Raw genomic sequence first — 27,748 nt, 5'->3', positions numbered from 1 at the left:
GTGGTAAGGGAGACAGACTTTTCCGAGGCGTTCCAGCTTAGTCCTCAGGGGTAGCGGCGCATCTGTGGCCGACCTCAGGTAGAAAGGCTATCTGGGGTTGATTACAGATGTCCATGGGCGGCAGTAGCCACTTACCATCAGGTGGACTGCATGCTCGTCTGCTAATCTTATATTATAAAAATATATATATATATATATATATATATATATATATATATATTAAACAGTAAAAACAAAGGCGAAATAAAAATAAAACTGCATATAAAGCATATTTGCGAAATACCTTCATTTACGATATTAAAGATCTTATATAAAAGTTATTTATTAATACAATTTTCTTCATATTAAATATTCCCGGAATGTAATTACGGAGAGAGTTGGAGCAAAAACGTCGTTAGTTATTAGAAAAATGTAATGTATTACTTTGTGAGGAATTATAGTCTGAGGGTATGATAAAAGGGTATATGCCAATAAAAAGATAGCTGTAGTTATTAAAAATTCTTGTATTTGTAAAATAGAAATATTATGAATGGAAGAACTGACTTCTAAATTTGTAATTAAAAATATTTTGAAATTCAAAGCAATGTCTGTAAAGTATGCAACAATCGCCTTTTGTAGGAAATAAGCGAATTCAATGAAGTAAGAAGCCTTTTTAATTTTATTCTTAAATATTATTAGACAAACCAAATAGGTTTGACTCTGAAATATTTGTGCTAAATTTAAGTGCTTTGGATTTACGGTAAGTTAATATTCTGGTATTCATTTTACGTTAGTAGTAAACGCAAGTGGAACTTCATATTATGTTTTTGATATCTCATGTTCTGGGTGCGACAGACTTACCTCGGAAAGTACAGCCTCACGACTTGACCAGGGAACCCTTGCATCAGGTAAGTACAGGACGTATGAGGCGGGTACCAGTGAGCCACTGACAGGAATATACCCTCGGTATCTCCAGATTTCTTCAATGATTCCGCTGTGAGGAGCCAGTCGCAGTTACCAATCTTTGACCCTGGAGCTTCCACGTGACCTGGCCAGTTGCCAACATTGAAGTGGAAACCCGTGTTGAGTAGTGGACCTGAATAAAAAGGGTGATATTCAAATTTTGTATTAGCTAGAAACTTACATATTTTCGCACGGGTCTATTTTTATACAATCTATTAATACTTCCACATATTGATATTATAATCTGGTAGAATTGTAAATATTTATTTCGCAAAGCAAATTCGGAACCAATATTACGCATAAAATCTATTTTCCACGTTTTACTCGTATGTAATTATAAGACCAACTTGCGTAGCATCGCGTAGGCCGCCGTAGCACTAGCGTAGTCAGGGCGTAGCAACGCTCATGTAATGAACTGAAGGCTACTATTTCTTCCTTATTGTCATATACTTGACATACGTCGATGTCATGAATACAAAAAAGATAGGTACACAAGTATTCAGTACCCTTAGTATGAGTTTTTACGCTTTGCCAAAAATGACTGTTTTTGTTTTTGTTTTTGTAATTTCCCATATATTCCCAATCAGTGATACAATCCGCTAGGGGCGCTGAGTGGAAATGTATGGGCAAATTCGTAAACAAATACCAAAACAGTAATTTTTGTAAAAACGTAAGAACTCATACTAAGGAACACAGGACAGATGCAGAATAGAAATATACATTCATTATTTATAACTTTGCCATTCTTGGAATCTAACTAACCCTCTGAATCAGATTAATGGTGTCCACTACGTCATGCTGGTCATCATAGTTTTATTTACTGATAAGTACCACTTTCTACTTTGTTATTTATCTACTTCTATACGATAAAGAGGGTTTTGGTCTTACCAGCAGGTGAGCTCACGAACTCCACAAACAAGTCCTGGGAAGTCCCGATGATGGAGTACGGGAACTTGCCCATCCCGCAAAACGTCCCGATCACGGACGCAGACTCGTCCTTACCGTCGTAAATCCTTATGTAGTCATACGGACAGTTCTCTGAACCTGTGTCGAAGAAGATTTCTTTTAAATTTTATTATGGTCTTACAAAATTTGTATGGATATAACTTGATCCTGGTTTCATGAGTATAGCACACTTGTCTTGTCTTGAATGAATGATTTTGATGAATGTCTATATAGGGTAGCAACATACATGTGGCTGACCCCAGGTAGGGTTTTAATCATATCTGGCGTTGATTACAAATGTCCATGACCGGACAACTTGCCATCAGGTATACTACACATTAGTTTGATACGAGTATTTCTATATTATATTAAAAAAATCCTCCCTAGACATACCGAAGGACATGGAATTTTTCAAAAAATCAGCAAAAAGTGATTTACTTAAAAGCGAAGTATAAGGTTTATAAAGTGGTATTACAAACTGTTTTATCTAATAAAATGTTATACGGAAAGAAATATATTGTAGTTACAATATTTTTCTCATATTTCACTGGAGTCAATTATAAAAGTTATGAAGCAAAGATAAAAGGCCTTTTATAAAACTTAACACAATTTCACTAAACTTTCCTCCAAGAATAAAGTTATTACCTAAATTAACATTTTTATCTATTCAGGGATTTTAATAGTTAGAATTTTGACGATTTCTGTTGGGTTCATTACAAAGTTTAACTTGACTAGGCAAGTTATTATAAGTGGAGGCTGTTCGCCGGTTTCTTCTAATTAAAATATCCAGAAAAGTAAAGCTTGAGTTGGGCTTTATAATTAATATTCCGTAGTTGTCTTGCGGAGTTCACGTGTTTCACACGTTTGAGATTATTTGTGAAAATAGACGTACAGTTAAGAAATTTTACAACTATTGGTCGAGTTTGTACAAAATCCATAAGTTCTAGAAATTTAACGGCTAAACGTAGCATACAAACTCAGTTTGTTCGAGATAATTAATTTGAGTCTGTTATTATACACTTACTTTCCCGGGAACATCTTTACATTCTGAGGGATTGAAAGAAGAGCAGCGCCTTTTTGAGCCAAGTTATCGATTATTGCGATCAAAAACACGTAGGACCAACGGTCCTTACATCAGATCCTTCGGCTTATTTCAGCAATGGACTTATAAGGACTGATGAATAGATAACATTGGATAGTTATGTCAAAAACTATTTGAGAGACCCAAAACTTTGTTGACGGATATACGAAGTTACTTTCGGACGTGTCCGAAACTTCGAGAGTTTTCAGTTTCAGATCAGTTTTCAGTCTTTCTAAAATGACTGTTTTTGTATTTGTTTACGTACTTGTCCATACATTTCCAACCAGTGCTCCCAGCGGACTGTATCAGAACTGATTGGAAATGTATGGGAAATACGTAAGCAAATACAAAAACAGTAATTTTATTAAAAACGTAAAAACTCATACTAGGGGTACAGTTCTCTTGTGTATCCCGAAATATTCTCTGGTATTTTGATTTTAACTTTAAACTAGCCTGAATTTAGGTTAGATAAACGCTTTTAATATCAGGATTAGGATTAAGTTTCTAGGTTTAATATTCATAGCTTTGTATTCTGTGAAGTTTAATGGTTATGAGTTATTTCTGTGACTTTATGCATAAAGGCGGTATTTTGCTCATTTTATTTGCATTTGGTAAATAAGGAATACCGGGAGAATTAAACATCCATTTTAATAACTTTATTATATGCACGGAAAAATGAGATACAATTTGCTAAAAATGTCCATAAAATAAATTGAATATTACAACAACATTGTAAAGAATAAAGGTGTGTTCTATAGTTCTACTATCTTTCTGATTATCGATACATTGTAAAAGTTTTATCCTATTACCAAAACTTGCGTACTTATTCGAATATAAGCGATTAATTCCCCCATACATCATCAAAGCTGCTAATAGCGGGCGAGGATACACATAAACTTCATATAATATTTCACAGCTATATTCCCTTTAGGCTTTTTACGAAGTATCCAATAATTTCCATCGTTATTCCGGGGTGAGGTGAGCGTAATTTATTGCGATCGTAAATAACGAACGTCCAATAATGGACATTAAATCTGAACGCTTCCAGAAACTTCGATCCGATATTACGTTCTTAGGAGCTGTCAAAAGTTTGCGTACCCTCGTTACTGTGTACAAAATTAGCTGGCGACTTCTGAGTGGAACGCTGTAAGTGACTAAACGATTGTAATGTATTTTGTTATGTTGAGGCTTTGTTGTAATGTTCAAAAATATTATGAGCCGTACCAAATACAACATTCGTTAAAAGTATGAACCAAATATACGATGTTTAGTGAAGAATGCTTACAATCTACATTTGTTCGTATGCATTCTTGAAAGATGCATAAATAAATAACCTATATAAAGCTATATAAATATTAAATAACCTTGATAAAGCTGACGAGCTGCCTTATGGACAGTAGTCAACTTCGCGAGCGGACATTAACAATACCAGAGGATTTGCCAATGCATCGCCGGCTTTGAAGAACTTTACACCTTTCTCTTTGTACCTCTTTGAAGAGCCTCATGACAGTGCTCCGGGAATACCTCAATTCAAAGACGTACAATACCGGAAGAATTCATTCCACATCTTGCATGTTGCTGGCAAGAACATCACTGGCAAGGACATATTCTAATTAAAATTTATTTCAATTCATTGAATTTAATAGTTTATAATATTAAGTCATACATATTTATATATGAAACATCTATGTGGTAGTAATTTTATAATGTATACCGAAACTAACACTAACACTGACTTCCAATAGCATATTTTTACTTTTATTTATTTATTTATATAAAGGTCGCACCAATAAGGATAGGATAGTCGAAGAAGATAACTTAAATAAAATAATCATCACTCAAATAAAATATGAATATTACTTTGTTATGTAACAGAAGTGTCGGTTACAGCGTTTCAACATTATCGGGGTGTTTAGGGATAAACAGAGATATATTTAGCATTTACGGGGTGGTTTGGGGTAAAATGAATCACGTGGCTGTCGAGGCCAGCTACCTACGAGGAAGTTTGCATTTTATTTACGGAACACATGTTTTATTTCGAGGGGAAGCCTTGCTGAAACCGCGCAATGTTTTTGAAGTCATAGGAATATTTTTAGGTAAATATTTAGAGCGGTCTTTTACGTAAGGGTTTTGTATCTATACATATTTTTGTTAGAATAATCATTGTTTATTCGTTATTTTAGTAAGAATTATGTTTCAATTTAGAATTATTACGAATGTTAAAGTATGAAATATATTCTCGTGCCCTATGAATGGACTTAATGTTTGCTAAGTTATTGACGCTTAAATTTTCGTGGAAAAAAATAAAAACAGTAGATCTTTTTAATTGTAATATAAATACGTCTTTTTAATATTATGTTATAATATAACAGGAATAAAAGATAAACAATTGAAACTTCTTAACCACAGTGATTTAAAATAAGTGTATTTAAGTAATAAAGTATACATGTATCATCTGTAATCAACCTCAAATAAGAGTACATTCCTACCTACTTACCTGAGGTAGTTCATAGATACGTTGCTTCTCCTGGGGACTAAGTTAGAACGCCTCGAATAAGTGAGTCTAAATTATTGATTTAGATACGAGTGTCTGACCTATGACTGTACCCGAAACGTGTTATCAATAAAACAAGCTTACCTGACGTTATGGGCCTCATGGGACATGTCATGATATTTTCGCATCGCTGCCCGTCTATATTGAATTCTTCGTTCTCTATATACAGCTTGATGTATGGAAGCCGTGTGTTTAGATGATACCTGGACAAAAATATTCAGTTTATTGAGAGAAAAAAGCTTACATACAACAACAATACATACGCAAAAATCATTCAATCAGACATAAAAATTAACCATTTCTTCATTTAACAAAGTCTATTGGCATTACTTTTCATTCATTCTTAAAAGGACTAGATAAAAGAATACCAGAGCTTTTTCCAAAAACTTAAATGCTCCGAATTTTGTTACGCAACTTACCAGTTTACCCCTTTCTACTCTCTTTACAATTGTTCTCTTACAATACATTTTTATAACGAAAAAGAACAAAAATGCCCGAGCCATTTACAAAAACTTAAACTAAGAAATGTACAGCTGTCAAAACTTACTCTAAAACATCGTTACCCGTTACGCAACTAACCAGTTTACTCCTACCTACTCACTTTACAATCATCCGCTCACCATCCATTTTTAAACAGAAAAAAAAAATTAAGAATGTCCGAGCATTTTCCATAAACTTAAACGCTTCGAAATTTGTACAGCCTTCAAAACTTGCTCTAAAACAACGCTGCCAGTTACGCAACTAACCAGTTTACCCCTACCTACTCACTTCACAATCGTCCGCTCACATTTGGCTTGGTGCCAGGGGAAGAAAGGATAAAAAGTATGCAGGAGGATAAAAAAGTATTGCCAATAGCGACCTCTATGTTACCTAGGCCCCTAGAGGTAGGACAAAGTGCTTTTTATGGCACTGAAGTGACAGGCGTGCAGTTTATGTGCACTTCATAGCCGGCGAATTCATCATCCTTTTCGTATTTTACTTTTTGAATTTCAAGCGTATTTCAATTGTTAAGTAATATACAAAATGTTAGGAATAAAATGTTCTAAAATTATAGACTGCTGTATATTTTTAAATTATACATAATAGATCTTCTTGTCGATAATACTGGATAGTAGTCCTAGCAGTTTTCTTTAATTTAATGTCTCTCAGATTAAAAAGAAATAGGCAAAATAAAGAATCAAATATACTATTAGTAACTCTATGGACAATATTTCAATATGAAATAAACACAAAGAATTAAGTAAACATAACCTAAAATTTTTAATTAAAATATATATAAATTGGTTATTTTCACCGTAAATTCTTCATAAGTCCCAGTCGGGTAATTTTCACCAGAAAGTGCCTATCTTCTGTTAAGATTATACGGGATTACTTTGGTTAAGCCAGGCATCCAGTGCATGAATACTTGCAGTGAAGATCTGTCTTCCATTGTATGTCTATTTGATTACTCTGTATGAATTACCTAGCTAATACATACCTACAGTGGAGATTTCTGGGATACACGCCAGGGTACGCAGCAGATTGTACATAGCAGGTCTGGAGCCGGCAGTCCCGGAACACTCGTTCGCAGTACGACCTGGGAACATTGGAAGTTTAGTAAAGGTCCATTTGAAAATATGAATATAACACACGGTGCTGTGTTGGCAGTTCCTTTTATGAGAACTTCGCTGATACGCTACCGCGTGTTTAGATATGTTTAAAACATAAGAAAATATAACACTCTAATTTGTTTCCACAAAATATAGATAATAAATCTCATGAATTAATTATAGACTTTTTCGCACATAAAACTTTTTTGGAAATTCTTTATCCCGGAATTTGGTTACTGTTTTGTCGTGCGACTAGATTTATGAAACAACTACAAAAAATGTCAATTACAACGACTACTACTATATTTAAACAAAGATTTTAAATGTCAAGTTAGAACATAGAAGTAGGAAGATCAATAGCCGCCGTCGTCTCCAGACTAACACTCGGCAATTTGATTGGTCGCATAAATCAGTGCGACTGTAATAATGGCTGATTTATTTACATTCCGGTCACGTGCACAGTGGTCGCTATTTGGCTGCCAACAGAAAATTATTTTGGAGAAAAAGAAATTTCTATTTTTCCTTTAAACTATTCGTGATATTAAACCGTTCAAAACTATGAAGGTTTTAGTAGTTATTGATTTTTTGTAGCATGAAAACTGATACCTTTATTTTTATAAATTGTCCCAGAACTATTAAAAAATAATAGATATCGGTTTTTAGTAGCATAGGGACTAATTTTAATCTTTTTTGCAAATAGTGTTTTCGAGTGTATATATTTTTTTTATAATATGGGAGTAGCAGACGAGCATGCAGTTCACCTGTGATGGCAAGTGACTGCTGCCGCCCATGGACATCTGTAATAAACCATAGATAGGATCAGATATTCCTACCTGAGATCGGCCACAGATGCGTCGCTACCCCTGAAGACCAAGCTGGAACGCCTCGGTATAGTATTTCTCCCTTACCACAACCTTCAAACCAGAACACAGCAGCCCTTAACGCTGTTGTTATAAGGCAGAAGTAGGTGTGGCGGTGGTGCCGCCGGAGTCGAACCACAAAGGATTTAACCACCTTCAATATCTCATTTATTCAGTATGTCTCATTTATTGGCACACAACAGCCCAAACGGCTTGACAGAGTTTTGGAGGCTCTATTGAAGTAAGTTATACTTATTCTTAAATATACAATGTATTATTCCCTTACTCTGTAAACATTTGTCATATTTTGTTTTGAGTTGTAAATTACAATATAAAGTCAGTTTAATAACATATTTCATCGGACACCAACAAAGCTTCGAAACTTCTAACAAACAACCCAATTACACTATAAATTTATTACCTCGTAACAGATCCTACGCAGGGTAACAAACCCTTATATTAAGGTGTGACAATTTATTCATTGGAAAATAGGAGCTAGTAATAAAAACGGCACTCCTTCAAAGCCAATCGATTAATATTTCTTGTGTGTTCCGTTTTTACTATAAAAACACATGGGACCTATGCCCAGGGCCCCGACGTCACGGGGTCCCGAAAGACTTATATTTGTTTAAATGCGAAAACAGAGTATATTGTTTAAAACTTTAGGTGTCTACAAAGAGTTAAAATTAAAATAATAACGAGTAGTGAATGACCATGGGTCCACTCTAATACGTACATAATTTTGAAAAATCAAAGGTCCCTCGTATATAACTCGTCACTGATGCTCATTGACATCTGTAAGCAACATGAGCAGGAGGTGTATGGGATTCGAACTCTACTATGATGATTGGCTATATTCGGAATACAGCCAATCACAGGTGCGTTGTTACTCCTGAGATCTAAGATGGTCGCCTCAAGTAAGTAAGTCAGCATTCACCACCGTTCTAGCATAACGCAAGATCAGCTTCACGCTGGAATTTGGTGTTGCGGTGGTAACATTCAGCTCGAAGTATACCGGTTTAAATTAAGGATATTTAAAGTAGATAATTTCCTTTCCGCTCTAAGCATACCTACGGATTTAAATTAAATCATATTTAAATATCCAAATTCAATTTAAATAACTCTCAGAGAGTAAATAAACGACTTCATATCCTTTCTACACTAACACTTTCGGCAATTTGATTGCGAAATACACTCGTAAATCAGTGCGAATATAATAATGGGTGATTTATCTACAATGCCGGTCACGTCTCGACCAGAGTGGTGGCCATTTTGGCGCCGACAGAAAATGATTCGGGGAGGTTTTGTGACACTTGGAACTGTATTAAAGCAATTTGTAAGTTCCAATTTGATTTGCTGTCAAGACGCCATTTTGAGACGACTTAATTATGGCGCGGAATATCAATTTTGTTTAGGCTACATTATGTTTTACTGATTGCCATAGCCATGGTTAAACTCATGGATCAAGGAGTCCGAAGTTCGAATTGCAGGAAGGGGCCTTTAATTTTTCAAAATTATGTACGTGTTAGAAATTAATTATCATTTGTTTTAACGATGAAGGAGAACAGCCTGAGGAAATTTGCATATCTAAGAGATGTAATAAAATAAGTTCTTAAGGCTATGTGAAGTCTACCATTACTCACTTGGCCAGCGCGGTGGACTATGGCCGAATACTTCTCATTCTGAGAGGAGACCCGCCCAGCAGTAGGACAATAATGGATGAACGTCAACGTTACGGCGCCTACATGGCATGATTATTATGATAGATAATTATTTTAAAATACGTTTTACAATTTTTCGAAGCTATTAAGTAAAAAAAAACAAGTAAAATTCTTCGTAGAAAGTGTAAAATCATTTACAATTTTTACCTTAAATAATATCATCTTTTAAATAATGAATGAAGTAAAAAGATGGCATATTTAAGTTATGAAAAATTCTTGGAACATCTAATGTATTTTATTAGCCGTGTTTTAATAAACAATTTTCCAACAATTTATAACGTTTTTATGTTTTAATTTAGAAACATAAATGTATTTACGGACGTATAACTTGTGCCATTAAAGATGGAAATTCAGAATGACTTCATTTGGACAAGTTTTACACAAAAATAATACATTTTAATGAATGAATAGACAAGTAAGTGTTCAACAGAGCAAGTGATCGTATTAATGAATAATTATTATTCATAATGAGATTCGCATAGCAGAGCGGTCACTCACGGTCTGACATAAACTGAGTGACAACAATAGGTTTGGCAGATATCTTAATGACGGATTTAGATTCTGTTTGTGTATTAGTCTTCGCATGCGTCCATGGCACCCACAATACATTGAATCTTGGTGTGCAGTTATGAATAGTTATAAAAAGTCTAAAAGAAGAAAATCTTATGATTTTCGACCAAAGGAATAAATTAATTAACGTTTGAAAAAAATAATGAACAAATGAAATTATTAATTGACATATTATATACATAGTTACAAAATATTATTACATATTTACAAATGAAATGACTTTTTACAAATGAAAGATTACATGAATGGTCGAATTAACTATTAACTGAGTGAATGAATGAATAAAAGAAAGAATTGACAAAAGTATTTTTTGTCTAACTCCTATTATTTTTATCATTTCTGACGTGCGTAACGTGTACGTCCGCTGTGGGGAATAAACACCTTTTTCATTCATTCCCGTCACGTCGCATCAGTGGTCACCATTTTGACGCCGACAGAAAATAATTTAGTAACTTTGGTCAGACCTTAAGTAATTGGGGAGTTGGGACTTGATTTATTCCCAAGGGAACCCGCCGAGATGGCATTAAGTTAGATAATAGTTGCAAGACTTGTTTGTAGTTTGATTTTGAGTATAAGTTTAGTTGGCTTGATATATTTAGTTTGCTTTTAATACTTAAAGTCTTATTGAAGTAATTATGAGAGGATAAACAATAAAATTACAAATTTGTAGCTAGGCATCCGATGCCACAATCAAACTGGTGGTGTTTTTCATAAAAAAAAAAACTTGTTCGATTCCCGGACGCGGTAATACCATTTTTTTAAAGATCGGCCTCGTAAATCGTGTCAGCATTTTTCGCTATTTTTTATAGTTTCAATTATTGAAAAACCCTGTATTACTTCAGCTAATTTAATAAAAATGGTAACTTTGACACTATAATATGCAATTTCTATACGGAATAAAATGAAAAAAAAAAAAGTTCCAAATTTCCTTCCCATAGAAAATGTATCAAACACACAATCAATACACGGCAAAATAAACCTAAGCAGTGAAACAGAATTAGCTGTAATTCAACAAACTGCATACGCATCCGTACTTGGAATTGCAAACACTGAAATACAGATGAAATATTTACCTAATTCTGTCACGTCGTCGGCCATAAATTTTGCCGCCAGTTTGGGAATTGTTCCACTAATAACGATGAGCGAGCTAAGTGCTGAATTGATAGGATTTGTCACACCAGTGGCATGGTGGTTGTTATATTGATCAGCGTTGTGGATATTTTTGTGATATAGAAGAAGTTAATGATCTTGCATTTCATCTGATGATAAGTGATTAACTTTCTATTAGAGTCCTATATCAGATCAGCCGATGCGCTTCTACCCCTAAGAACGAAGTTAGAATGCTTCGTTTAATGCACGCTATTTCATATTTTTCTTACCAAAGATCTACATTTATCAATTGATACCTTAAGTAGACGGAAATTTATTAAATTATTCAATAATATTGGGTTTTAGTGTCCCTTATATTAACACTACTGCTACTTCTCCTATAAGGTGTGTTCCAACAGTTTCACTGCGAAGCATTATTAAGCTTTCAAAATTTAAATGTTTGTGTGACGGTAGTAGCACTGTACGGTTTCTTGCTGCATACACTATTAGCGATAAATAAAATACCGAATTATGGAGTAATTATTATATTGTCCAAAACCGATACTTAATTGTAATGAATGAGATGCGCTAAAACTACTTGATATAAATGAGAACGCGGCGCCCTTGTTGGCTAATTGATGCGAACTGATTTGAAAATATAATTATTTAATGAATGACGTGCGCGCGGCTTGGGAAATGCTGACTGCAGCAAATGCACGGTTGCACCGTACATGCTCCCAAGGGCGAAAGATGAAATGAAATGTAGGTATGAATATGTATGATAGTGTAACAAGATGATTCCATTTTGTCCTTATGCTAGAATCTAAAGTCTCTAAGTGAATTTTGTTTTTCTTGGCATAGGGGTTGTACACTTATTCACTTTATGCACTTTAGGTATTTCACTATACACACTTTCACACCGCACTTGATTATCACATTCACGATCACATTTATTTACGCTCGAGGATTCTGCCGCTAAAGGCAGCTCGATGACAGTTGGTTGAGAACCCGCCTGTTCGGCCCTCGCCACCGCCGACTGCCGAAGTGTCCAGCGCCTGCTACGGACTCTACGTGCCAGGACGATCACGCCAATGACCAACGTAGCTCCCAAGATTACATAAATTAAAGTGTAGTGGTGTACGTCATGATAGGACACCCGCTGGGATAAGTTTTCATTTGATTTGAGACCGTGAATTTGTCTTTTGATTTCTTCTAATTGTTTTTCATTAGAAGAGAATGAGTTATTGAGCTGCAGAGGGGTAGGAATGCTTATATTAATCATATAATTGATAGGTTCTATGTCCTGCTTGTAAAAAATATTTTCAACGTGAATGCTACTGGAACCTTCATTATGCGCATAGATTGTAAAATTTTCAGTTTTAATTAAACATCCTTGATCAACTGTTATTATTCCTGCATTTGTTAACCGAGTAGCCGTTACATGATCTTCACATAACACACGGATGTAGCAACTCCCGCAGCAGAAGAATAGATAGGTATTTATCTTGCTAATTTCTATCCATTCATTAGTACAGGTAGCATAATTGATCTTGCATTTCCTTGTAATTGGGTCCATTTCACATAAATTTTCATAATTTTTTAAGATGATAAATAGGGCCCTTTGAATAACATAGGCGACCATTTATTCCGTCGTGTAGACATGAGTTGATATCTTGTTCAGATAATGTTAAGTATTTCTCGTTTCTTAAATTAATAGCAACGTATTCTGCTATCGGTATAAGTCGAGCCATGCTAAAATTACCAATAATACGTGGTATTGATAAAATTTTCGTGATTTCAAACGGTTCTCGTGTTACCAAAGGAAGCCGTAATTCAAATAATAAATAATCTTCTGACATTCTTGCTTTTATTTTCAATAAATTGTATACGTTTCTAAAATCGTTATGTAAGTTATTAATAGGCAATGTTAAATCCTTTGTTAGATGACTTGATATGCTGGTGAGTGTGCTTTTAAGCTGCTCCGGAGAAATTAAATGAAAATTAAATTTACCGTGGTATATATCTGTTACGGTATCCAACAAAGTAGACTGCACACTTGCTAGCTGTCTTAACATGTTGTTCGCCGCTATAGCTCCCAAAGTAAAATCACTCATAATGATGTTTCTCTCGTGGTCAGTCTTTAAAGCATTCTGGATATGTTGAAACTGATTTGATAGGTAATTTAACATTTTATGTTGTTTATTAATGGATTGCTCATTTCTTTTTAAAACGTTGTATTCCACTTCTAATACGGAAGTTTGATTTCTTATAAGTGCCATCAAATGATCTTCATTGTCTTTAATTAATTGTATATCGTGTTTATACTGTTCTGCGAATCTTTCGTCGAGTACTCCGAACAGACTGTTCGCCAGATATCCGACACCGTTAAGAAGACCGCGGCGCTTACGTATGTCCGCACGCGTGCTAGAATGCTGACTTAGCAACAGCTGGTTATAGTAATGTAATTCCGAGAACTCTTGCTGTAATTGCGTTGATATTACGTCACAATGCGATATATTTTTAAGAAGATTGCATGTCGTACCTAAATATTTTATATATTTGTTGCATGCTTCTGTACCTTGCCAATATGGATTCATGTTATAATAGGTGACTATTTTCCATTCGTCCCTTATTAATCTCATATCGGTAATTTTGTCAAAGTACAGTCCTTGATTGTATTTAATATAATCCACATGATATGAACAATGACATGTGCCCAAAATACTCATGAAAAAGAGCAATAACGTAGTTAGGGATATAAAATTGTAACCTGATATTTTAGATTGTCTTTTAATAGGTTTGTCATTTGAGACATCAGCCGGTTGCGTCGCTTGTTCGACTTTAGTTTTATTTACCGGGAGTATTGATAATTTTATAATCGGGCGTTTTATGAAGCCACTTTTAGTTTTTAACGTGACCACCCTGACATGGCCGTCAGCTCCCGGATGTAGCTCGACGACGCGTCCTACCGCCCACTTGCCAGGGGGTAAATTCGCATCATTGATCATCACTACATCATTAATTTGTATGTTGGGTTGCTGATGTTTCCACTTGCTTCGTGCAGACAGATGACTGAGATACTCTGAACGCCAACGCTTCCATACATCTTGAACAATTTTCTGAGTAAGATACCATCTCGTACGCATGTCAGCTTCGGTTTCTACAATATTCATGTCTTGGTTTAAATTTATAAAGCTCGATGGTGTCAGAAATTCCATGTCATCAGGATCTTCTGTTAGCGCGCATAACGGCCTGGAATTCAAAACAGCTTCTATTTGCGCCAACACCGTAGAAAATTCCTCAAAAGTTAATCGCTGCTCACCAACGACTCTTCGAAGATGATACTTCACACTTTTAACTGCCGCCTCCCATAGACCACCTGCCGAAGGCCATGACGGGGCATTAAAATGCCACTCTATTTCCATATTAATTAATTCAGTAATGAAATCTTGGTCAAATGTTTGTAATATGTTTTGAAACTCCTGTGCCAAAATATTACTAGCGCCCACAAAGTTTGTTCCATTATCGCAATACATATGCCGCGGAGATCCTTTTCTAGCCGCCATTCTGCGCAATGCTGCCAAAAATGCAGACGAGGAAAGGTCGGAGACCAGCTCCAAGTGAACTATTCTTGTGGCCATGCATATGAAAACTGCTATGTAGCCCTTAGTGGTCTTGATACCACGACCCTTGTTGGCCTTTATAAATACGTGCCCAGTAAAATCTACACCGGTATGGTAGAAAGGTTTGGCTGCGTTGCATCGCTGTGTAGGTAGATCTCCCATTAATTGCGTTATTCTGATTGGGTTATTTTTGCGACATGTCACGCAAGTGTATAACCGGCTCTTGACAGCTCGGTTGCCACCCAAGATCCAGTATTTTTGACGAATAATTGATAATGTCACTCTAGCCCCACCATGTAAGGAAAGGGTATGTGCGTGATCTATTACTAAGTTAGTAAGGGGACCACAATGCGGTAAAATGATAGGGTTCTTCATGTTTGAATTGATTTCCGCCTTATTTAATCTCCCTCCAACTCTAAGAAGTCCGCTTGTATCCAGAAAAGGGTTTAATTGCAATAATTTGCTTTTTGTACATATAGGTTTATTTAGTTGTAAGTTATTAATTTCGCTTGTAAATTCTGCTTGTTGTACATACTTTATTAGGGTATATTTTGCTATATTTATTTCCTTCAAGGTAAGGTAACTTGATTGACATGTTTCCTTTCGCTGCGTTAGTTTTATAAATCTTAAGATCCATCCAAAAACTCTTGTTAGTTTCTGATAAGAACTAAATCTTGTAAGAAGCTCTTCAATTATACTAGTTTTCTTGGTTAAAGAATTTACTTGTGGCGATTGTTTAACTTCTTCATTCGTCTTGTAAATTTCAGTTTGACTACGGTCCAGGCTGGTGTTACTGTCTGACAGCCATAAAGGCCCCTTCCACCATTGAGAGTGTTCTATCAGCTGACTTACACTCATGCCTCGACTCGCACAATCTGAGGGGTTTTCCGCCGACTTGACGTATTGCCATTGCTGCGGAGGCATAATTTTGATAATTTCTCTCACCCTGTTTGCAACGAAGGGCTTCCACCTTCCCGGATTCCCTTGAAGCCAAGCAAGGACGACTTTTGAATCCACCCAACCATATGTTCTGATATTATATTTACTGAGGCATTCATGTACTTTAGCCATGAGTTTAGCCAAAAGTAGTGCACCGCAGAGTTCCAACCGCGGTAATGTTATTGTTTTGTTTGCTGGAACGAGCCTGGCTTTTCCTGCCACCAACGAGACCTTGACGCCTCCCTCCACGCTGATTCTAGAGTAAATGACGCACGCATACGCCTTGGTAGAAGAGTCACAAAAGCCATGAAGCTCCAGCTCATCACCTTCCGCTGTCGTGTGCAACCACCGTGCTACCTGAATCTGATCTATACGTGACATGTCCTCTCTGAGTTGCATCCACTCTTTTAAGATGTCATCTGGTACTGTATCGTCCCACTGCATATTAGACACCCATACCTTTTGAAATAATAATTTTAGTCTGGTCGATACTGGGGACAACCAACCAAGTGGGTCATATAACTTGGATATGTCCGACAGCATAGATCGTTTGGTTGGAGTCTTCGTCACCGACTCAATCTGTGATTGGAACTCAAATGTATCTTGTTTAGAATTCCAACGTAAACCCAATGTTTTGGTCGATTCCGGTTGTCTGAATTCAAAATTGTTTTGCCTCTGATCATCCTCTTGCACATTCTTAATTAAAACTTGCGAATTAGATTTCCACTTCCGTAAATTAAATCCTCCAGATTTCAATAACTTGATTAAATCTTGCTGTAGCCGTGATGCTGATAAAATAGACTCCGCCCCGTGTAAAACGTCGTCCATATAAAATGATTGTTCCAAGACCTCTATAGCCTGACTATCTTGATAATGTGATCTTTCATCCTCTGCCAGCTGCTTTAACGTCATCATTGCCAAAAACGGCGCGGCCTTGGTGCCGTACGTGACCGTGCAGAGTTGATATTCTTGTAAAAAGGATTCGGAAGTGTCGCGCCATATTATTTTTTGAAACTTCTGATCTCGTTCATTTACCCAGATAAACCTAAACATTTTTTCGATATCCGCGGTGAAAGCGTAGCGGAATTGTCTCCATTTCAATAACAAAGATTGGAGATCCTGTTGAAGGTTAGGTCCTTTTAACATTAAATCATTTAAACTGCACCCTGATGTTGTTTTAGTGGATGCATTAAAAACTACGCGAAGTGCAGTTGTAGTTGAGTCATTACGTAAAACACAATGGTGCGGCATGTAACAATTAGGTTTCTGGTTTCCGGACGATGGTTTCATATGTCCGCATGCTTTATATTCATTAATAAATAATTTGTACTGTTGTTCGATATAAGGGTTATTCCTGAATTTTCTCTCCAATTGATGAAACTGTGCAATAGCCGTATGTTTGGATGAACCTAAATGCTCCTCAAAATTTTCTTTAAACGGAATTCTGACCTCGTACGAGCCATCTTCCCGCCTTGTTGTAGTTGACTTGTAATATTTAACGCACTGACTATCTTCTTCTGACAAAGAGGGTGATTCCGATACATCTTCTATTTCCCAGAATTTCTTTATATCGTCAACATGATTTAGTACTACGTTACATTGCAGTGTCTTTACATTTCCACATAAAATCCACCCCAAACGTGTCTGTTGTGCTATTGGTAGGTTAGCTTCATTTGATCTGCTAATCCCGTCCAATATAATGTGTGAGTACACATCGGCTCCTAGTAGAATGTCCACAGGTCGGCTGATATTAAAGTCGGGATCTGACAGTTGTATGCCGTCCAAATGGGACCACGTTGGCTTGCTAAACGTGCAACTAGGTAAGTTCTTGACGAGTGTGTTCATAATAAATACTTCGGTATTGAATGAAAAATCGCTATATAACGAATAACATGTTATATTCGTCATACCTTTGCAGCTACTTTCCTTGGCTCCAACACCTGATATTAATCCCTTACAGCGTTTTCTTGGCAAACCTAGAACTTGTGTAGCATGCTCGGAGATAAGGGAAATTTGAGAGCCTTGATCAATAAGTGCTCGCATTTTATGAAAAGATCCATCTCTTGCTTGAATCTTAATTACAGCTGTAGCTAATAATATTTCACTTATATTGTTATTGCCTTGTTGCAATACCGAGTTTTGGTTTAATTCTTGAATGCTATTTGTACTAGCAGTAGTTATATTTACCGAATTTTTAAATGCTTCATGCACAAGCGTATTGTGTTTACCTTGACATTCGCGACATCTTCTTTCTGACATACATACCTTATCTTTATGATCGTAAAGGCAATTTTGGCATAAACGCAGTCTTGCTAATGTCTTGCGTTTCTCTTGCGGTGTCATATTTAAAAACTTATTGCAAAAGTAAAGTCCATGAATTTCTTTACACAATGGACACAATAATTTTGCTGTGTTAGCAGGTGAATGACCACCTTTATACGCAGGAAAGGATTGTTTTGCATTGTAATTTGATTTAAATTGTTTTAAGTTAGAGAAGTTATTTTGCGAGTTATTTGATGGTTTTAAAGTATCTTGTTTCTTCCGAGACGACTCTAAAGTAGTAAATTTGTTTTCTAAAAATTTCAAAAAATCTTGTAATTTTGGTAACTCTCTAGGATTTTTTAAAGACTCTAAGTAATTGTTGTGAGACTCCGAATCCAGTTTTTGTAGTAAAATGTGAACGATTAAAGGATCCCAACTAGTTGTATCGACACCAAGCTGTTTAATAGCGTTTAAACATTCTTGTGTAGTGTCGTGTATTTTCTTGATATGGTTTACTGATGTTTGTTGGGTAACTGGCAGGTTTAACAAAGTATTTACGTGCGTTGAGAATATCAATCTTAAATTGTTATACCGATTGTTCAATATTTCCCAAGCGATGGAGTAATTCTCGGTGCTAATAGGCAGATGTTGTATTAACCGTTCAGCTTCTCCTCTTAATTTACCTTTCAGAAATTGCATCTTCTGGGCATTTGAAATCGATATATTATTGTGGATAGCTTCTATAAAAAGATCTTTAAATGATATCCAGCTCTGATAGCTACCACTGAAATGAGGAATGTCCATCCTTGGAGTCCAACTCTCCTGGTGCGTTACTGACCACATTTTAGAATTAATTGCTTTCTTCATTTCGTTGTAGGTACTCTCATGCTTCGTATAAGATTGTTCATAAGTTACATCCATTCCTTCTAACTCGCTGTCCAATTCCCAATGCAGGGAATCAATTACTGACCACCTTGATTGTAGACTACGTAAAGCGTCTTCTAGCTCCCATTTTTGAGACATGACACTCAAATTTATGGAAGATACAGTCCTAAGGAATGCTCGGAAGTTACTCAATTGTCTTTTAAGCATCTCATCTAATTTGCTATTAGAACCTCTAGAAACTTGCCTGGTAGATGACGACGATTGCTCATCCTCGTAGTCGTGGGAAGGCCCTGCTGATCCCGCCTCGCGCTGCCGACTTGTCTCTCCTTGTTGAGATGGTAGTGGTTGCGATATAGATTTACCAGTAGGTTCCAGTGCAGTTCTTTTTAATAATAACTGATGTTGATCATGGATAAATGATTTTGTTGATTTATAAACATTAAATGCTTGCTCAAACTCATTTTCGGTAAAATACGGATGGGTCCTGCTTCCCTCCGTTGAAAGCCGATCATGATTGTATTGATAATCTGCCCAGTAGGCTTCTAAGGCTTCCAATCTTCTTTTATAATAATCAAAAGACTTACGTCCCGCGGAATCCTTATTTATATTTGTGACTATTTTGGACATAGCCACGTGTAACTCACCCTGATTTTTGTAAATTTCTTCCATGTTTGCTGAGTAATAAAAATGCAACGGTCTTACTTGTTTAATCCCTGCTTACTGCAAACATGTAGACTTTCTTCTCCTCACTGCAATCCCTGATAATCACTGCTAGAGTTCTTGATAACCACTAACAATGTTCTTGAAAGTCACTTGATTTAAACTGATAGTCACTAGTCCGGCACACGTGGTTACAACCACGCCACGCGGTATCACTTTTAGGCTCGAAGGACCATTTAATAATGTATGGTTTCTTGCTGCATACACTATTAGCGATAAATAAAATACCGAATTATGGAGTAATTATTATATTGTCCAAAACCGATACTTAATTGTAATGAATGAGATGCGCTAAAACTACTTGATATAAATGAGAACGCGGCGCCCTTGTTGGCTAATTGATGCGAACTGATTTGAAAATATAATTATTTAATGAATGACGTGCGCGCGGCTTGGGAAATGCTGACTGCAGCAAATGCACGGTTGCACCGTACAAGCACTACAAATCCCAAGTACACAAGTCGTTATATTTAATATGTGACGTCACTAAACGAATAATGTTCCGAAACGTATCAAAAGAAGTATACCTTAGAAAACCATAATGTATGTATATAAAAGTTTATTCCCGGAAAGAAAAATAAGAATGTCCTTAGTTCTCTGTCTGTCAAGTTTATAAAAATTATAGCTTTAGAGAGGTATTTTAAAATGCTTCGGGACGTAACCTTCCGCTAATGGAACCCACGTCCATTGTCTAATAATGGAGGTTGACAGCTTATACAAGTTTCATTGTCCTGTCGTAAGGAAAATGTAAGCATTTGTGGCGAAACAAATACAAAGTCAGCTATATTTTAACGATAAAACATGAGGTTGCAAGACTGGCTTTTTCTCGGTTTTGTCCGTATATCGTAATATAATCGTATATATTGTTGTATGTGACTTACGTATATATTTAAAAAGTTACGGGTACCAAAGGGGTGTTAAGAAAAATAACGAAACACTGAGAATGTTTTTTTAAAAAGAACGCGCATGTTAAACGGAGTTAAGAGGGTCAATGACCTTTCGTTTTTAAAATAGGTTTCAATTTTTAAATATTAATAGGTCAAAGACTAGTTCTTATCCCTACGAAATATGGAATACCAAATAAATAAATGGTCACAAGTTTAGACAAGATTGTTTATTATTTCTAACGTTTAAACAGGTTAGGTTAGATTATGTTACTTTAAAATAAGGTTGATGCTATTATATCGCTTACACATTATAACTTGAGTCAATAATTAACTACTAAATATTTTTCGTATGTTTTCCACTCACACATAAAGAACGAGCGAGAGGTGAGATCGCCGCCACTTTGGATTACAATATTTCTTATTACTAGTTACGAGTATTTATGTTCATTGCATTGATAAGTAAAATAGAAAGATACTTCACCGCCTTGAAATTTAATGAAGCCACAAATGGATGATTTTGTCATTTACTTTTTTAATTTAAATAAAAAACATTTTTAGAGAAAATTAACGTATAAATAACTAATAATACTACGTAATTTACGTAATAAATAAATAAGTATTTCGAACATTTTAGGGATAATTAATAATTTACAACGGAGACGAGGTTATAATTTATTTACGCAACAAATTCTCAAGTCTCAAAACTGGGTACACTTTCTTGTTTGGAGTGATCAATCTAGTATTTTACTCATCTAAGATCCATTGTGCATACGTTCGGTATGGAGCGGCCATTTTGTAATGCATACGAATTGTATTTGTAATGTTTTGTTTGAAGTGCAGCTTTGTTTGTTGTTATTAATGATTTTGGTGTGTCCATTTCGGATATGATGCTTTGCTGAAATAATTTATGGGAGATTCTGTTAACAGATTGCTACTGATAGAATTTCAATGGAAAATGGATTTAATTTTAAGTAAATCATTATTATTAAAGTTATAAGTAAAATATTTATAATTGCCATTTTAAAACTTTTGTTATTGTCACTTTAAATATATGGAAAATTAAAAGCTGTCGAAAAGCGTTAAATTTATAAGATGATCCCAAGAAAGATTGTTGAACACAAAACTCTTAAAAAGTTCTCGTGTCACAATGTTAGTTACCATACTCCTCCGAAACGGCTTTACCGATTTTCACTAAATTTTATATGCATATTCAGTAGGTCTGAGAATCGGCTACTATTTATTTTTCATACCCCTAAGTGATAAGGGTTGTTCACCCTTAACATTTTTTATATATATGGCAACACAACAAGAAAAAATAAGCTTTTGTTTGCCGGGTCAGCTAGTCCCGTATATTTGTATATACCTTGTGGTGGCCGGTATTGATTTTAAATGCGTTCACTTCGTAGTAATGATGCTTTTATGAACGATTCGAGGTTCAATTTCAGTTCACAATCGTAATAAACTTTAGTTTGCTTTCAGTGATGCATTAATCGCTCGGCCAGTACTGTTAAAGTGCGACCAGTACTAGTAATTTACGATAAATGAAGCTGAAGTATGTTGAATAATAGAGGAACCATTGGGAATACCTTTTTAAATATTTGAATTATTTATATTTATTAATTCAGTTTTAAAAAAACAAAAAAGACAAAAAGTATCGTTACCGAGAGATTGATAATAACGGACCGCGAGTGTATTGTTAAAAATCTATACTAGTTTATGACATAAATTGCGGTAAACATAAAAGTTTTTTACACGGCTTAAATATCAAAAGAATAATCCGTACATTCCTTTACCAAATAGTGTTGGGAAAGCGTGATAGATAATGCTTCAGGCATTTGTATGTAGAGGTCCGTGCCCAGCAGTGGGAATAAGATAAATTCACTTACCCTGCTACAACTTCGCCTCTCCTATTGGGATACAGTTCTGGATGCTGCCCATACCGAAGATACACTTCGAACTGCTGCTCTGCCCTGCGAATATTATTTATAGTTTAAACATGGTATAGGATATAAGAAGATATATGTGCATAATAATTAAAAATATGATGCCGAATAGATGATGTGGATGAAATAAATTATATTAAAGTATATTACGAGTATATGTACATACATACGTATCGGTTCAGAAATATACATCGGTGTAAAATAATCTAATCTTTTACATATTTTTTTGAATGATTCGTGTGAGATTCGAAAGAATGAGCCTTAGGATAAAGAAATGGTGCTTTCTATAGTATACTTTCATCAGCTTATTAAAATTATAAAGCTAACTGAACAATATACAAAATTTAAATCGAAATGTAAGCTTAAAACTGCGTACGTTGCGTAGATGGTAAAATCAGGATTTAAAACCCTTATCCTCTAATGCGACTCCAATAAGATGAAAATAAGGGAGATAAACTATGCAAATAAATTATGTAATTTAAATTATTAGACCAATTAATAAATCAGATACTGAAAATGTATTTATATTAATAACAAGCATTACTGTACCCTTACCATGAGTTTTTACGTTTTTACAAATATGACGGGTTTGGTATTTGTTTACTTATTTGCCCATACTATTTCCAATCAGCGCCCCTAGTGGATTGTATCAGAACTATAGTGACAGTAACGTAACATTAAATGTCTAAATTGACAAAATTGCGCTTTATGTTTTGTCTCTCTTTTTTGCGAACATGTGAGGCAGACAGAAAGACTTGAGCACTTACTTATTGTTACGTTTACTCAGCCTACTGAAGCAAACGGAACAGAATATTGGATTGAGTAAACGTAACGTAAAATTGTGGGATGTTTTGAAAACTCATGGTAAGGGTACTGAATTTATTATCGTCGGCTGAAAATGTAGAGAAAAATGAACTAGTGTTTTAGCAACTTCAAAATTATGAGGCATGGAGTAAAGAGTATTAATTTCGCGTGACCTGGCAAAGGCTGGTAGCCAGTTAGATTTTACATAAAATATAAATGAAATTTTGTGGCCAACACGCCGGGTTACAGAAAAAATAAGCTGAAACATTAAGTTACGCTTTTAAGATTAAATAGGCATTTTTTAAGCTTAATGTGATATAGAATTAAATAAAAATAGCACTGGCAAGTAACTATGACAATATAGATAATTGAGGCTGCTAGAACCAGAGTGGCCTAACTGCATTTTAATGATTGTTGAACTATCTGTATTTGCGTAATTTAAAAATGTTGTATAGCCCGCGTAAACCTGCTAGTCCGCTCTGAATATAGAAATGAATCTTGTCGCCATAGTAAATTGAATGACTACACCTCCTCGCAAAACTTCAAAATCGAAATTACCATTTAATAAAGAATGTGGGCATCGTTAGGCCCTCGGCAGTTGTGATTTATCGGAATTAATAAAAAAGTTTATAAATAAATTAAATTTAATAGTTGGTAAAAACCGTCAATTGTTGCGGTGGTCGATTGAAGAGACATGTGTTGAGAGACAGACTTACATGTGTTTTAACACTTGAGAACCAGAGAAGTATACGCGCCACCCACACAACAGCAAAGAGTGATAACGGTGGCATGACGACACTCAAGACCTAGCTAGCTATAAGGTCGTCCTATGCCGCGGTGTGACTTCGGCGCGTGGCGCAGGGTTTTCGGGCCTCGAGAAATCCCTCCTTACCCGGGCAATCTCCTCAGTCGGTACACTGCCCACCAGTGTTATGAACTGCCGTGAGGCAGCGGTGCAGCGTTCGGTCCTCTATGTGACCTTACACTCAAGACCGTCAAACCTTTTGTTGTCACAACACATAAGTTGCTCTTACCTTAAGGCGTACCCATAATTTATATCCTATAATGTATCCTCACTTCTAAAACATTATGATACTTACACACAGCAGTTTTATAAAAACAAATCCACAAATAGTATGAACAAATCAAGAACTTTTAGAACTTTTAGAGCAAATAATCGTTTGAATGTGATTTCAACGTAAACTGTACGCTATATCCCAAGGTAAATAAACTTCGTATAATACAAAAACGAAGTAAACATTACTCTATTACTAGAGTATTACTCTCGCGTCACAGGGCAAAGGGTCTGCGATGTGCCCAGCGGTCAGTTTTAACGAAATATTCGCATGTAAAGCAAATTTGAGAGATTTTTCACTCGAATTTTGAATTGACGTGCACGACTTTTGAATGGCTTAGTACGGTCCCGCTGGCAAAGGTTTACGGTTTTTGGTTAAATGTAGGTGCGGTTTTTGTTTTATTATGCAAAATATAAAATTAATATGGAATGCCGTGTTGGTTTGGTTCTTACGGCGTTCAGGTGGCGAAACTTTATAAAAATTACATGTTTTCTCGTGTACCTAACTCTGTATGTATTACTTTTTATATCAAATCAAATCTCTTTTTAATACGCTTTTATTAGCTTCAGACGTATGTATGTTGGTATGTTAGTATGTAACGGAATCTTTGAACATGATTTTAACCCCCTTCAAAACGTCGGATTAACTTGAAATTTGGCATACTTATTAAGAACCGATGACAATTCAATATTTTAAACATTCTGACCCGTTATCCTTACTAGGATAATCAGGATCAGCGATTTTTGTTTTCCTGAGACCCGGAAGGTCTGCGTTAAGACCAATAAAGGAATCTACCAGGCGCGCCGATCACCTAACCTGACCTGACCTGACCTGATCTGACCTGACCTGACCTGACCTGACCTCAACTTCGACGCGTCCGTTGTTAATAGCATCATGAAGCGGTGTCTCATCATCCTTATTCATTCAGCACTTCAACATCTGCACCTTCCTTTAACAAGATTTCCACTATTTCATTGTTCCCATTTCTTGTTGCCAAATGTAAAGGCAAATATGATTTCACATCATCGTCATAGTCACAACTTATATTATTAACTCGAGCTGTAAAATTAATTAAACTACTAACAGTTTTAAAATCTCTGCAGGCAGCAGCAACACAGAGAGAAGAAATTCTATAACTATTTTTGATATTATCATCATCATGCTGTAATATTAAATCGATGATTGGACGACGTCCTTTTGAAATGGCTAGATGTAAAGCAGTTGACCGTTTTTCTCTTGAGTATTGCCATCAGCGCCTGTTTTTAAAAGATGCTCTATCATCCTTTTTCCGTGATTACTTTTATCCAAGATAGAGGACCTGGGATATGGTATAAATTATGAAAGAAAGCAGTTAGCATTGGCAATTCGGATGTCATTCAACAACTCCTCTGGGATTTTCACGTTAACAATAAAAATAAACACCAATGTAAACACCACTTCATACAGCTGTGTTAAACAATGACCCAATATTCATTTTTGCACTGCTAAGCAAAGGTGCTGATGCTGATTCGAAAGATAAACTTGATAATACGCTACGTAATAATCGATAAAATAATCGCTAAAATAATCATTAAAAAATTAAAAATAAATAATAGTTAAAAAAAAATATAAAATACGCTTTTATAAAAAATTCGACCAAAAAATGAAAAATAAATAATAGTTTAAAAAACTAAAAAAATACACTTTTTATAGAAAATCCAACTAAGAAATAGAAAATAATATTTCTAAAATTTGAATTAAGAATAGTGTAAATAAAATAAAAATATTTTTTATTGTAAAAAAGCGTGGGGTGCTTTTTAAGATATTATCAAAATGATAATCCTTCTACTCAATATCTATCAATAAAATATTTATAACTATTGACACCATGCACCCCACGCTTTTTTACAATAAAAAATATTTTTATTTTATTTACACTATTCTTAATTCAAATTTTAAAAATATTATTTTCTATTTTTTAGTTGGATTTTCTATAAAAAGTGTATTTTTTTAGTTTTTTTAAACTATTATTTATTTTAATTCAAAATAGGTTCTTTGCAGAGCACTTTTTTAATGTCATTACATCTACTAATAATAATGATTAATTTCAAATGATGATTAGTTATATTATACCACCCGTAAACAACCATAATAAATTTCAAATGTAGATTGAGAAGTCAATCACCTAAAATGATATTTGACTTTATGAAAAACTACCAAACTCATATTTTTCTTGCGTAACCGATATTGGTAACTATTTCCACAAACTAGAGAAGGAAATAACCAAAACATCAAACAAAAAAGAAATTTCAAATTTCAATCAATATATCCCGAAATAGAAATGGGCTTACCTCGAATCAAAACTGAAGTAAGTTTGGTCGGTGAAGTTATCAGCGTGGAAGACGATCTTGACGAAGTTAGTCTCCGAGATGAAGGTCTGCGGTTGTTCTATCTCGCCGCAGAAGAGGCCAGGCTCCTTCCGGTTTGAGACGTCGGTCTTAGCATTACCGTCTACTATCTGTGAACAAATAACCTTTGCTTAAATTACTTCTTTTAAATTTAAAAATAAAGTGTCTGACTGGCTCCTTGATAAATGTTTTTACGGCGAATACTTTGCGTATAAGGAAAATAGTAATCAGCTCCTATATTAACATACATATTTATTTCTTGTTATTTAAATAAATTAAATTAAATTACACATATTTGACATTAATATACATAATTGAATAAAATAACTAAAAAATATTACTTGTATTATGAACTTGACATTGCACACTATTTTGATAGTAGAATATAAGAATATATAAAATATTTGTAACCATTTACCATTCCTACATTCTGGAAATAAATAATTTTCATTTCATTTTATTACGCTGGTTAAGATTGAAAAGATTATGAAGAAGTACCTTTCAATTTGATCGGGATAATTTTCTGTTATTTTGAAGCATGAATTCATTGTTAGGTAACAAAATGGGGAAAATACTGTTATATATTTGTGTTTTAAGTTTTGCGATAGTAGAGAATGTTTTGAGTTACGCATTTTATAACTTTTATAAAACTTAGGATGTATTGCAACTTATATATTGTCTATATCGTACATATATCGTCCCAAAATCTAAAAGTTAAACAATTTTCTGTCTTTACCTAAAGGCTAGAAGAGATTTTGTTAATCTCACATAAATACGAGTAACATCATAACATGTGATTGTTTTTGTACACGTTTATCTCCAAGCTAAACGGATTTCTAGGATTTTTTTCGAGTGTGTTCTTTTGGACCCA

The 27,748-nt window shown here is 35.0% G+C and overlaps 1 protein-coding gene across 1 annotated transcript in view; it reads right to left on the bottom strand.

Annotated features, from left to right (window-relative positions):
* The window catches only part of LOC140744100 (uncharacterized), a 132,788-nt gene that overhangs the window by 8,251 nt on the left and 96,789 nt on the right, over positions 1-27,748 (bottom strand). The window contains exons 4-9 of the mRNA XM_073075569.1: positions 26,821-26,987; positions 22,554-22,637; positions 7,000-7,098; positions 5,607-5,725; positions 1,831-1,986; positions 841-1,075 (exon numbers count right to left, since the gene is read on the bottom strand). Coding sequence (XP_072931670.1) covers positions 841-1,075; positions 1,831-1,986; positions 5,607-5,725; positions 7,000-7,098; positions 22,554-22,637; positions 26,821-26,987 — 860 coding nt within the window. The remainder of the gene's footprint in view (positions 1-840; positions 1,076-1,830; positions 1,987-5,606; positions 5,726-6,999; positions 7,099-22,553; positions 22,638-26,820; positions 26,988-27,748) is intronic.

Source organism: Epargyreus clarus, unplaced genomic scaffold, assembly GCF_041222505.1.
Source record: "Epargyreus clarus isolate Ecla_fem2 unplaced genomic scaffold, WU_Ecla_fem_2.2 ptg000008l, whole genome shotgun sequence".
Classification (NCBI taxonomy): Eukaryota; Metazoa; Arthropoda; class Insecta; order Lepidoptera; family Hesperiidae; genus Epargyreus; species Epargyreus clarus.
This window is presented reverse-complemented; position numbering and strand designations above follow the sequence as displayed.